Genomic DNA, 14420 nt, shown 5'->3' with positions numbered 1-14420 from the left:
GAGGATGTTTGGGGCTACTGCTGAGCTTAATTTTCCCCACCAGATGTCTTTGTCAGCCTCTACTAACTCAAACGCTACAATTGATCAAGACGCTATCGTTAATGATATGCCCAGTTTTCTTGAAAAGCTAAGAGAAATGCAGAAGGGTGAATTATCTACCAGATGATGAAGTCGCTTTTACTTGTTAATCCCTGCAAACGCCTAATAAATGATTATGAGTATGATTATCATGATCAATCTGTATCCAACCACGAGACGCTACACTCTGTAGCACCGGCTCTATGTATCCAACCACGAGACGCTACACTCTGTAGCACCGGCTCTATGTATCCAACCACGAGACGCTACACTCTGTAGCACCGTCCAACCATGAGACGCTACACTCTGTAGCACCGGCTCTCGACCAAGGGCAAGGTAGCAAAATGAGTTGGGAAATGTGTGCATCTTGTGCAGTTTCTAGTTAACACCGTAATGGCATTTTTGTAATGACATGCAAGAGTAATTCCTAGCTAGGTAGACACAAACGCCTAATAGCAAATAGGTGCAGACTAGAGAACTTCATAAAAACAAACAAATAAGCTATAGTAGACCAGAGCAATATAGACCCCTCGGTGCTTAAGTACTTGGCAGAAAAAAAACAACATAGCAAATAACAATGTGTTTACAGTTCAATTACAAATAATCCTAATCAATCTCCCTAGTAATAACGGTAACAGGCTTGTCACACAGCTCAGGGAGTCGAGTGCCTCTTTTAAAACATAGTTCAAACACAAGGCATTCATATAGCAAAGATCTTTTAGTTGGGCAAGAAACAAATCTAGATAAATATTTTAGCTGTTCTCAATTTTCACATTAGTGTATCATATATTGAGAATAAGAATAAAGTTCATGAGGTATCTCCTTAAAGTTCAATAGAAATAGAAATATGACATGTGTCTTGTGTAGGTTCAGGTGTATATTTGTTATGGAAATAGAATAATTAGAGATTGTATATTTGATTGTATCTTCAATCTTCATATATAATTGCCATAAACAAGGTGATTTCAGGTAAATTTTCTGAGGTAATATCATGAACATCATTCTCATCATATATTAATACACACAAAATAAACGAACATTGTTGAATAAACCGAGAAGAAATATATTAGTCTCATTTCCATTTACAGGATTCTAATGTCATGAAACAAATTTTGTTGTTTCCTGCCTTTTCCTCCATATCCTAAACTCTGCGATTAACAAAATAAAATCACAACTGAAATATATAGATTCAAATAATAGGTTCCAGCCTCCAGGCTGCAATACATGGAGGAATAATAAATCCAAAATTGACACTATTGTTGGAAACCAAAAAGGTAAGAAAAATAAAATGTTGGATAGCTTCTTCTATAGCTGATATTGTAACTTTCAAATAATTGACAGAAGAATAAGTTTAGGACAACAATCAATACCCAAAAAACCAGTAAGCCGGAAAACATGGGGGCTAATTATAGGAGATCTTTCGAATTTATTGCCAAAATATAGCGTGTTCACCTTTTCCTTTTGTTCCCGGCCATACCTCCCTTCGCTGAATCTTTCCCAGGTTTTTTACCTTTATGATCCTTGGAGTTCTTTCCCTTCCCTTTCCCTTTTTTACTTGCTGCTTTGATTGCTCTAGTGTCCTTTTTCATTCTTCTATCAACAAGTAATTTCCCCTTTCCAGCCTTGACTTGTACCCCTTTCTTTGCTACTACTAATTCCTTTTTGGGCCTCTTAGGTGTTGCCTTCTTGTAAAGTTGGTCTATCATCTTTGTCTTTGAGCGTTCATTAATATCTGGCAGATCGGATATAGAGTTTGCCTTCTTGCGAACCTTCTCAAGAGTTCTCATTGCCACCCGCTTCTTCCGAGCTTTAGCTTGAGCAACTTTCTTAGCGGGCCTAGCATCAATTTCTTTAAATTGTGCTTTCATTGCAGCAACTTCTTCTTTAGTAACAGGCTTTATTGGCTGCGAGTGCTTTTTTTCTTCATCAACAAACCACTTAGGCAGCCCGTCATCGTGAAACATGTACTTGTTATACGCATCATCAAGCATTGTTTCCCTGGTTTTTTTCCTCAACATCTTCTTTGCCATGGCTAATATCTCGGCCTTTGTCTCCACATCATCCTCTGATTCATCTGAGGATGAGTCATCACTTGTATCTGTTTCTGGGGCAGGGACTATCTCAAAATCATCTTTTGTTTTTAAAGCTTGAGTTTGTTGAGTAGATTTTATGGTAGCCTTTTCAGGGGAAGGGAGTTTCTTGACTTGTCTAACCACTTCCAATTCATCTTCACTATCATCCTTGTCCATATCTTCGTTTTCACCCTCATCAGCAAAAACATCTTGGCTAAACCACTTAGCAGTAACCTCCTCTTGAGTGGCTTCCTCTCCGTCAAGTGGAACCACAAGTGGATTTGCTTCTTGAGCAGGCCGATCATTGTCAGAATCTTGATCTGAATGAACCACATTTTCATCGTCACCATCCTGCAGAAAAGGAAAAGACAAATTGTCCATTAGAAGGCCAAAACAGTACGTATTTGGACAGGTAAATGTAAACGACACCTATTTCTTTAACCTATATGATATACACACTCTTGAGGGTAGAATACCATCTGAACTGAAGGCATTTGATCGAAACAAAATACAATAACATCATAGGTCTTGTCAAGATGGAAAAAGATCCGAGTATTTCGTTTTTGCAACGTCATTATTCATAAAGTAGTATCTATAAAAGACAACCAAAATATTAGAGTAAAAGAAAACCAAAATAGTAAAGTATGGTTCAAGACAAAAGCCTAGGTAGCTCTAGGGAAAAGAAATGAAGCCAAGATAGAAGGGCTGGGTGCAAAAAATTAAAACTCCTCTATCAAAAATGTACTCCCTTCGTCCCCCTCAATTCTTTACATTGGGGAACGGGAGCTCGGCACGCACTTTAATGCTCTTATTAAATGTAGTTGCATAATGTTTTTTTAAAAAAAAATTTCCTCTAAATAAAAATATAGTGTTCAAATTTTTATACAGAAAAAAAAAATTAAAAATAAATTCCGGAACTATACTTTATAGTTGCCTTAAAATGCGTGTCAAGCATGTGAAAAAAATGTAAAGAAATGAGAGGGACGGAGGTAGTATAAGTTAATTTTTTGCAAAAAAAATTGTGAACTACAGAAGACTACTATCATAACATAAATTATGTCAACATAATTTCATCAAATAACATAAAAATAAATTTATGTTCTAGGAATGGAAGGGACCCTGAGCGCCACCCCTAGCTCCGTCCCTGGTTGGGAAGAGATTGTAAGATTAGGTATGCAAGGAAACAAAGAGAAACAAAAATGCTTGTACCTCCAAAGATTCACCATCCTTGGAATAGTTTTGTCTTAAACGCTTTCTCTGTTTGGTACTTCCTTCTTTTCTAGCAACATACCGCTCATAGGCCTGGTCAAGAAAGTCTTCCAATTGCTCATCATATCTGTAGGTGAAGTTTATCAACTAGTTCAATATGACAACTAATTTCAATTCAATTAACTTCTATAAAACAATATAGAAAGATTAAATCAACCTTTTACGCTCTTCATCGGAGTCCAGATCACTTTGAGAATCATCTTGACCTGCCGCACCCATTTCTTCATCGTCACTATCCACTACTTTATTAATTTCTTCCTCATTTTCGGTATCTTCAACAGCCACTAGATCTCTCTTACCCTGAGTATCAATAATAATACAAATACGGTTTAGCTCATATATAACAGATGAATAACACGTACTAGGGATTCAGTTAAAAGGTTTTTGACCTTAATGGAAGATAAAGAGAATAAATCATGGTCAGTATAACCATCTTCCATTACATCAACTTGCATCCCAGTTGCCTTCCTTGCTTTGTCCTGAAACCTCATAACAGAATTAGAAGATTTGCAAAAGCACAAAAGGATGCATCCAAACTAGTTGATGTAAACATCCATAATGCAAAAGTAATGTTCACAGGAACTGCAGCAGCAGCAGCGGCAACTAGGTAAAAAGTAAACAGAAAACTCAGGTAAAGGAGGAAACAGAAAAAAATGCTTCCCCGTGACAAAAATACGCCTCAACCAAGTCAACAAGGTAACAATTTAACTATGTAACCAGACTAAACAGTGTAAACCTAGAACAGTTTCTTCACAACAATGTACCAAAGATATCCAATTCTCAGTATTTAAAGGTAAAACTTGGAAAGGGTTATTTTTTTTCCACAAAAATCTACTCCACGACTTTGTAGGCCTTAGAAATAGCCAAATTGTTCATGTAATTTCTAGCCAGTGGTGTTTAGTCCTTGATGACTACGTATATTCTTTCATCTGCGACTTCTTTCTATCGCTGCACAGTTTAATGCAACACCGGAAAATAATTTATAGGGTAAATTTGACAAAGCTGGGGGACTTGTCATTACAAGAGTAAAAAAACATTCTTAGGTCCAAACTATGCATTCAATTCAATAAAAATTACAAATTATTAACCAGAAAATGGTAACATATCTGGAGTAGATCACAAAACACAAAGTCTACAAGTAACATCGGTGAGAAAAGATAAGAGCAACTGCAGAACGCAGAAGAAAGACTAGTAAAGCGAAAGAGCTCACCTAATACTGGAAGTGAAGAGGAGAAAGAAAGAGAAAATAGAAATTAACTAGGCACTCATTACTAACTTATACGTAAAACAGAAAGGGAGAAGGGCAAATAGGATAGTGTCATAACATAGCTTACTAACCTTGGCACGTCTTTTTGAAAGTACTTTTTTTGCCCGCTTCTTCTTTCGATCCATTGCATATGTCATTTCCTCCATTTCATTAAGAACCTTCTCGTCATCATCTTCCGCTTCATCTTCAGCAGTTTTAGCCTCACTATCGACCTTTGTGGTGGCAGCAACAGCAGACTTAGATGGAGATAATGCCTTTCTAATATTCATTCGCCATCTGAAAGGGTAAAAAAGCACCAAGTTCACAAACACTATTAAAGCTTCTCCAAAGGAAATTACAAAGGCAGAAGCACAATTCAGAAATAACAGCCCCTTGGTTGCTTTAATCATGCTTGACGCACTGATTCACCATAACAATATACAATACAAATTACAAAGGTAAAAAAATGTTTCCACCAAATAAAATAATACAAGATACATCATCAGAACTCATCATGACAAAGGGATCTGTTCCTTACTTCAACAGATACTTGAAGTCTTGTTTCCCTAGAACACGTAAATCATCGCACAAAGATTTAACCTGACAAAGATATATCGGTATAAGTTCTTCTTGAAGCGGAAAAAAGGCTGTCCCCTCAACTTATAAGGGAAAAAAGATTTACAAAACCGTATACCTCTTCAGTTGTTAAAGCGTGTTCCTTTATAGGAGAACACTCAGGCCCATCAAAGCTTATGGATGTAACTGAACCAAGTATGTCAAGAGGAGCATCTGACCAGACGAAGTCTGAAGCTGAGCTGACCTTCCTTAGAATCGTAGCCCCGTCTTCATACCTACAACAATAGAAAAGAAAGTCTTAAATAAATGAAGAGTTAATGTGTAAAGCACGTTCACAGGTTTTACAAAAAAAACAGAAACTGTATAAAGTTGGGTTCAACTATTTTCATATTTTCAATTCTTATAATCAAAAGATTGTTGACAGCCAAAGCTTGTAGTGAACCTGCTAGTGCAAGTTCAAGACTCGTATGTAAGAAACAAATCACTTCCTAGTGTTTGTATAAGTGTCTATACTCTATACGGTCAAAATAGTACAACGTTTCTACATAGGTAAAATAACAATTCCAAATCAGAGGTTCGGAGCTGTAACTATAAAGTAAAACAAACAAGCTTCCACTATTCAGGATCATTGAAATTTTTTTATTTTTAATGATATATTACAATATTTTGTTTTCACTTGACAAGCAGGAGTAAGAAAGAGGTGCCAAGGTGCATACCCATCACGGTGCCGTTTTTGTTTTGTTGATGATCTAAGTACATCAACCACCTGCACATATAAATTGAAACTGAGTCGCAAAAATAAAACGAAACTCTCTACACAGATTATGAGTAAAAAAAATGAAAAAATAAACAAACTTAATTCGAATTACCTTAGCAGGTTCTTTACCTCCCTGGAATAAGTGCTTAAAATCCAGTAGGCGCGGATCAATTTTGGCAGGGGCCTTGTACTTAAAGGCTACAACATATATTTCTGCAGATGCTGAACGACTAGCCGAAGGTTTGTCCACTTCAACCTTCTCAAACAACTGCTCAACAAATGACAATGTCATACAAAACATCGAGATATATCACCCATTAGCATATTGCGGAAATGGGAAAGGACAGAGCATCACCTGTCTCAGACAGTAAAGAACTGCAGTGTAGTCCTGAGACCTGAAAACCTACAATGCCACACAATAATACATAAATCTTAAAGTCCATGCATAATTTAGACTTTAGCTTTACAAATAGACAAGGAAATGATGGAAACATATACTAGCATATACAGCAAGATCCTTAATACATAAACTAACATTCATATTTATAAAAAAACATAGGAAGGTCTCTAAATTTGCATAATCCAATCACCCACAGTTTGCTTAACATTGCTTTTATATCCGAAAGTTTCAGTTAGCACGACTGCATAGAAGATCTTTATGACATGAAGCTAACATAAGTTCATGTTTACGAGTGTCAAAGCTACATCCATCAGATCAAATGTTTAATAATATAACGCTATCAACATTAGTTCACATCATACACAGAAATCAAAATCCTTCACTTGGACAAAACTTGCGCAACCAAAATTTCCAATCTACACTATACTAAAACAGAAATAAATTATTGAAATTAAATTGTACACACAACATAGTATATATTGAAATTAAATTATTTCAAAATATATTTTTACAAAAAAATTATATAACCGGGCATATGCCCGGGAACTAATCTAGTTCATCATAAACCACATATTTTGTTTCAAAAAAAATACATAAACAGTATAAGCCCGAGCAGAACAGCACAAATATACAAACATACTCATCCAGAATGTGGAAATACGTGAAAAGCAAAAATAAATAATTACATTAGTTTAGCAAAGACAGTTATCTATTAACAACATATCCCACCACTAAAGATCCAATATTTAACATAGGCGCAAAAAAAGTACTTCGCTTATCCAAATAGACATACAAGAGTACTTTAGCAAAGACAATTATCTATTAACAACATATCCCACCACTAAAGATCCAATATTTAACATAGGCGCAAAAAAAGTACTTCGCTTATCCAAATAGACATACAAGAGTACTTTACAAGTACATTCAATTCATTAAGTACGAATACAGTTATTTATTATCAATCGATACCAAGCATAACAGCACAAAGAAACCAACTTCACAAAACAAATTCTTAAACTTAAATAGCAAGACAAAAGAAAGCAAATTATACTTTCGTAATTAAAGTCCCTTCCATAAATATTAACCAAAGACAGATATCTATTAACAACATACCCCTACCACTAAAAATCCTACATTTAGCATCCTTAAAAAAAAGACATACAATTATTATCAACAAATATGCATACTGTAGCATAAAACCAAGCACAACAGCACAAAAATACAACAAATTTGGATACATAAATATTGAGACTTCGAGACAGAGAAACCGAATCATACTTTAGTAATAAAAGTCCCTTTGGGAGCCAAAAACTCGGTAGCCAACTTAACAGAATCAATAACAAGCGCATTCTGACTAGTGGCCTCTTTCGCCCAAGCACCACCAACATTAGGTGAACCATCATGTAAAACCAAATCAAAAGCCCTAGACCCATTCTCACTCAACAATCTCTTAATACTGGCCCGACATTTCGACTGCGTAATATCCTCTTGAATTCCAATAGCGCCGCGAATAGGTCGAATTGGATCAAGATCAACGCCAATTACAAGACTGCCAACAGGAACACGCTCAACAGCTACTTGCATCCACCCACCAGGAGCAGCACAGAGATCCAGAACAGAGCGGGATGAGCGGAGGAAAGTGAACTTGGAGTCGAGCTGAACGAGCTTCCAGGCGGCTCGAGAACGGTAGCCGTGTTCTTTGGCTAAGTGGTAGTATTTGTCTAATCTGTGCTTGCCTTTTACTTTTCCCATCTTTTTTTGGGAGAGATTTTTTTAGGGTTTTGAGAGAGAAAGCTGCAAGAGACATTTAGGGGTTATTAGGGTTTTAGAGATGGTGAGGGGGGAGGTCACGTGATCTGCACGTGACAGCGGCTATCTTTTCTCACGGTGGTAATCTGAATTTACATGTATGCCCTCGTGATGTATTAAATGTTGGTCTTAAATTTTATTATCATTTCTCCTGATTACTACATCCCACTTTGACGAGCAGTTTTTGGAGCAAGTTTATTAAGAATACAACGGAAAAAATAGGTTCATATACTGAATTAGGATTAATCAAAAAAATTAGAGAATTAGTGATTAATTGAAAATTAATGAATGAAAAATTGAATGTATTTTAATATCTTTACCTTATTAATAATTTATAAGGTAATATATAGATTTATCATATTATATAATTTATGTTATTTAAATTTACTTGAAATTTTATTATATATATAATAATTTATTTGTACTATACCGATCTAGAAAAATACACAAAATTAATCGAGTTTAAAAAAATTGGAACACTCATGTACCTTTCAGAGAATTAATTGGGGATTTGTAGTACCATCAACCATGTTTATATTTAGTAATTTAATTCAGTATTATGAAAAATGGTAGTGTTTATTACTTTAAATAAATAGTGGTAAAGAAATTATCCAAACATATATTGGTTACAAATTTACAAGATAATCTCAATATATTTAATTAATTACGCTTAAAAAAATCTGAATATTTTATATAATTATTTACAATATATATTGTTAAAATTATAAATTGATCACCTTGCATATAAAAGATTTAATTTATTATAAATTAAATTGTTTGATTTTTTAGTTAAAAAAATAATTATTGTATTAAAATATACTCCCTTTATTTTTAAATAAATAATTATTGCTTAACTTTTTAACATACATGTTCAGGAGTTTTGAGCACCTATTTAAAATTATTTTTTAAATTCTTTTTTTACAAATAAATAAATTAAATTAATATTTTTTATTCAGAAAAATAAATTTAAAAATTTAATGGTCAAAATTCTTTAATAAATGAAGAGACTGAAAACTAGGTGTATCTTACCATGATGGCAGGGATATCATCATAAACAATCATGTTTTTTATTGGGGTTTTTGAATGATGTTAATATTTGTATCGGATACCAAATACGGGTATTAAAGATGGGATTGCCTGGTCCCATTATGAGGGTAATACACGGTAAAGTTGGGATATTAACAGTGACATAAAAATCATATTATAGTAATTGGAGGAGTATATTAATCTACAGGATGGAACAAGATATGGTCTCTCAAAATTCCTCACAAAATTTGAATATTTATGTGGAGAGTTTGTCGAAACAATCTTCATGTTAGGAATTTGCTTAGAGATAAAAGAATGACAATCCCATGTTGTTGCCCGATATGTACTGGGGACATTGAGCACCCATTACACTTGTTTTTTAAATGAAATTTTGCCAAGGAATGTTGGCATAATATAGGTTTGACTTTTGATATGAGGGAAGTAGAAAGTGCAGCTAACTGGTTGCTTGAGAAGGTCATAAATTATAATAGTCTTATGGGGAGTTTGGTTCGCGAGAAACAAGAAAAATTTTGAAGATAGAACCATTGACACATGCTTTTATTATGGACTGGAGCATAAAGCAAGTACAAGAATGGAGAGAAGCAAATAAAAAGCACCTAGCATCTCCAAGACAGAACTCAACAATCCTATAGCAGAACAGTAAATGGAAACCTCCCAGCAGGGCTCGTTCAAGATAAATGTAGATGCTGCAGTGAAGAAGGTTCAAGATTCGTTTGCAGTTGGTATGGTACTTAGAAATAGTCAGGGTCAGTTCTTAGCAGGAAGAAAAATGAGATTTGCAGGTAGCACACATGTAGTGCAGACAGAAATGGTAGGGATTGTCGAGGCTCTTTCATGGTTGGATCATCTTCCAGTGTCAACAATAACCATTTAGAGCGATTCACAACTATGTGTCAAAGCAATAAGAGGAGAAACACTTATCTGCTCCAGCTGGGTAACCTGGTGCAACAGTGCAAATCTATGCTTAGTAGGAGAGAAGGAGTGTTGGTAGATTTTGTTAGAAAGCAAGCAAACGGATTGCCACATGAGATTGGCAAAATTCTTTGTGCGGTTAATTGCTTCTTAGATTTTAGGTCTTCTCCATTATTTTTGTTGGAGACAATATTGTAGGATTTTTAGCTGATTTAATGAAGAATAACTTTTACTAAAAAAAAGGTGTGATGTTTTAAAATAGTTATTTTGGCAATTGATTGATTTACATGTTTTGACTAATTGATCGAATTTAACTGTTTCAAATAAAATTATTTGATAAATACATACTTCAATTAATATTTTGTAAAATCTACTTGAAAAAGCTCACTTTAATAACTTTTCCAAAATTAGTTTTGGGAATCAAAAAACTATTTTAAAAAGTTAACTAACAAACACAAATATTAAAAATTTCATTTGATCAAACCTCTAATTTAATTGAAAAATTATTTGTGTGTCAAAAAACTAACTTTCAAAGACGGCCTTAGTTTAGTGAATATTATAAAAGAAATATAAGAACAATTTTTTGTACGTTTAGTTTTTTTAGGCTAGATTATTACACGTGCAAATCATGGGTTAACGTATTTACAAATTTAATATTAAAATAAATATTTATATCTTAATCACTTATATTTTTTAAAATTTGTTAATATTAAAATTCTCTTTTTAGTTAATGATTTTTTATAAATTATATTAATATATTGAAAACTCATAATATTATAATTTGATTTGAGGGCACGAACTACACTACGCATAATTCGATACTTTAGCTCAAACACAACAAAGTATAATATCATATGTAAATTTTTGTAAACAGTTTTTTAATGGAAATATGTGACATTCAAGTTAAAAATATGTGAACAGGGTAACAAATTACGTCATTAGTACTCCTTGAATTGTAAATTCTGATTGTTGAAATATGTATTTAACTAAACATTTTGTTGGTATATCCTTATTCATAACATTTTATACTGTTCTCAAATTCAAATAATACAATAAGTCATAAATCTAAATGTGTAAACTGTCAAGGACAAACGGTATAAAATTGAGTTGATCATGCTTATTAATCTTTGTCTTGACTGCCTTACTTATCGTTTGACCACCTATAAACGTCTTATTAAAAAAATCGCTTCGCACGAAACTCATGTAAGATCAATAAACACGTTCCTTGTATTATGTAAACCAAAACATCAGTCGAAGCGGATCTAACTTTCCCAGCAGGGGCGAAAAATTCACAAGTGCCTATTCTTTATCCGAAATCCCTGTAAATCAAAACTTCAGCCATAGTGGATCTAAATTCCCATGTATAGGGGAAAAAGTTCACGAATGCCTTTTTTCATACTCAGAATCCATATACTTTAAAAAATATTATACAACACCTTTTTGAGCATGTCATGATAATACATAAAACATACTCCTTCAGTCCCGGCCAATTGTTATCGTTTCTGAGAAAATATCTGGCACGCATTTTAAGATAAATATAAAGTATAGTTCTATAACTTTTTTTCAAAATTTTATTTTTATGAATAAAAATAGAATGTTTAAATTTTTATTCAGAAAAGAGAATTCTTTTTTAAAAAAATTATAGAACTATATTTTTTGTTCATCTTAAAATATGTATCGGACACCCTCTTAGAAATGATAACAATTGGGAGGGACAGAGTGATGAGGATCAAGGAATGAATATGTTAATTAGGATTTGGCTATATGTACTTGTTGTGATGTTCAATTGGAGAGGACGAAAATATGGGTTGTGAAACTTACTTGGACAATAAGGAATAAGGAGCGATGCACGAAGTTGGACAAGTAGCTGATTATTATATTATTATTAATTAGAATTTTGTTTGCAAGTTTTTACCTTTAACTTGAAAGGGTTTTTCTTGTTTTAAGCACTTAGGATTTTATTTTCCTATTTAGATTTGGTTTTTGTCTTTTTTCTATTCGGGTTTGGTTTTTAAATTTGTTTCCTGGAAGGATTCAGATATTGGCTAATTCAAGCTGATATTGAATTTCTCTTCGAATCCTATTGGGTTTGGGTTATTGTCTAAGCCTATAAATACCCTTCTCATGTAATCTTTTAAGAGAGACAATAGATGATATAAAACTTGTGTTTTGAGATAAATATGAGTAGTTTTTCTTTTCTCTAAACTTCAATTACTGGATTGTTTTGAAAATTAGATTCGAATTACTTAGTTTCTAGATTGATCGTGTTCTTTTGAAATATCTTTTTCTTCTCTTATCCCTTTTCTTCTTGTTTTTCCTTTCTTTGTGGTGCGATCCACATTAATTTGGTATCAGAGCCAAGGTTTTTTTTTCTCCAATTTCTTAATAGTTGGGAGATCTAGGTTCTGGAAAAAAAATTACCATTCACGAGTTAATGTTCACAAGTACTGTTCACGGGTACTGTTCACGAGTACTGTTCATCGGCACTGTTCACGAGTTACTGTTCAAGGGCATTGTTCATCGGCACTGTTCACGGGTACTATTCATTAAAAAAATTCAGATTTCTCTTATGGCTACGGATGAATTGCTCAAAAAATTACTTGAAAAATTGGATGAGATTGATAAACGTACTCAAAAGCTTGCTAATTCAACGGAATCGAGGTTTGATGAATTGGATAAAATTTTAGTTAAGGTGAAAGATAGTGATGAAGTCTATAATCCTGGTATAGAGCTTGGTTATTTTACAGGTTTGGGTAGCATAGATGATTTTGTTGAATGGGTTACACAAGTCGACAAGATTTCTGCTTATACAAGTTGGACTAAGATGAGAATATTCAAGATTGCAGGGCTTAAACTTACAAAGAAAGCAGGCTTATGGTTTGATAATCTAAACACAAAAAGAGTTAAATCTGGAAAAGAAAAAATTATGACTTGGACATCTCTGAAGAAGAAACTTCGTGCAAAATATATTCCTTTGCATTATAAATTCGAATGTATAATGAAGATGAAATCCCTCTCTCAAGGTACTATGAGTGTTTCCGAGTATACTTCTGAGTTTTATAGATTGCGTCTTATTTGTGACTTGGAGGAGACGGAAACAATGAAAATTGGAAGATTTATTCGTGGATTGAATGTTCCTATTTATCGAAAGGTTAAATCAAGTCCATATATCTTGTTTAATAATGTATGCAATCTTGCATTGGAATTTGAATCTTTTCAAAAAGACGAGAAATTGAAGTCTTCCCTTCACGAGTTTACTTTTTCAGAAGAAACTAAAGAAGAAGACTTTGTCAGTGTGAAGACTATTGCGGATCTTGTTGTTGATTATCAGGTGTTACGTGTGGCGACTACATCAAGTTTCGATGAAAAGGATGAACCGGTTATAAAAGAAGTTATGATAGAGAAGCCTGAAGAAAGAAAATCACTTGTTGAGAAAGTTTTGGTTATTGAAAAAAATCAAATAGTTGCATCTCCTAAATTTGTGTGTGACGACATTGTTGAAGGAGAAGAGATACTAAAGAAGAAGTTCGAAACTAAAGAGGTTGTGTACAAGGAAAACAACATTATCCTAGTGGAACACAATGATTTTCTGGGGGTAGAGAACTTGTTAAATGCACCTATCTCATCAAACTATCTTATTCTTTCGAGTTTACTTCCAAAGATATTGCTGATGGAATTGAAATTTAAGGTTTTCAAGTTCTACGAGAAATCACCTCGTTGTGTGCTTATTCGTAAATACTTTAGAACTCGAGGACCAGTTTTTTTCAAAGGAGAGGAGAATGATGAGTATCAAGGAATGAATATGTTAATTGGGATTTGGCTATGTGTACTTATTGTTATTATTAATTAGAATTTTGCTTGTAAGTTTTTTACCTTTTACTTGAAAGGGTTTTTCTTGTTTTAAACACTTAGGATTTTATTTTCCTATTTGGATTTGGTTTTTGTCTTTTTTCTATTTGTGTTTGGTTTTTAAATTTGTTTCCTGGAAGGATTCAAATATTGGCTAATTCAAGCTGATATTGAATTTCTCTTGGAATCCTATTGGGTTTGAGTTATTGTCTAATCCTATAAATACCCTTCTCATGTAATCTTTTAAGAGAGATAATGGATGATATAAAACTTGTGTTTTGAGATCAACTATGAATAGTTTTTTTTTTCTCTAAACTTAAATTACTGGATTGTTTTGAAGATTAGATTTAAATTACTTAGTTTCTGGATTGATCTAAGCAATTTGAGATTCAAAGTTCACGTTTC

The 14420-nt window shown here is 33.5% G+C and overlaps 1 protein-coding gene across 1 annotated transcript; it reads right to left on the bottom strand.

Annotated features, from left to right (window-relative positions):
• Positions 1-1241: 1241 nt before the first annotated feature.
• LOC141667345 (adoMet-dependent rRNA methyltransferase spb1) lies at positions 1242-8226 on the bottom strand. The gene is made up of 11 exons (XM_074473784.1): positions 7677-8226; positions 6354-6401; positions 6111-6266; positions 5958-6007; positions 5360-5516; positions 5204-5265; positions 4758-4962; positions 3809-3898; positions 3577-3719; positions 3360-3486; positions 1242-2501 (listed from the first exon to the last, which is right to left on the bottom strand). The coding sequence occupies exons 1-11, from the start codon at positions 8148-8150 to the stop codon at positions 1527-1529; spliced, it is 2487 nt and encodes an 828-aa protein (XP_074329885.1). The 5' UTR covers positions 8151-8226; the 3' UTR covers positions 1242-1526.
• Between the last annotated feature and the right edge of the window lie 6194 nt (positions 8227-14420).

This window comes from Apium graveolens, chromosome 6 (assembly GCF_009905375.1).
Source record: "Apium graveolens cultivar Ventura chromosome 6, ASM990537v1, whole genome shotgun sequence".
Taxonomy (NCBI): domain Eukaryota; kingdom Viridiplantae; phylum Streptophyta; class Magnoliopsida; order Apiales; family Apiaceae; genus Apium; species Apium graveolens.
Note: the sequence above shows the minus strand (reverse complement) of the source record. Positions and strands in the feature narration are given on the sequence as shown.

Bases quoted from the DNA above. Each gene is read 5' to 3' on its own strand.
- LOC141667345 (XM_074473784.1), bottom strand. From the start codon at position 8,150: ATGGGAAAAGTAAAAGGCAAGCACAGATTAGACAAATACTACCACTTA. The intron at 6,008-6,110 runs GTAATTCGAATT...TTATATGTGCAG, and splicing joins GAGGTAAAGAACCTGCTAAG to GTGGTTGATGTACTTAGATC. The intron at 5,266-5,359 runs GTATACGGTTTT...TATCTTTGTCAG, and splicing joins ACGCTTTAACAACTGAAGAG to GTTAAATCTTTGTGCGATGA.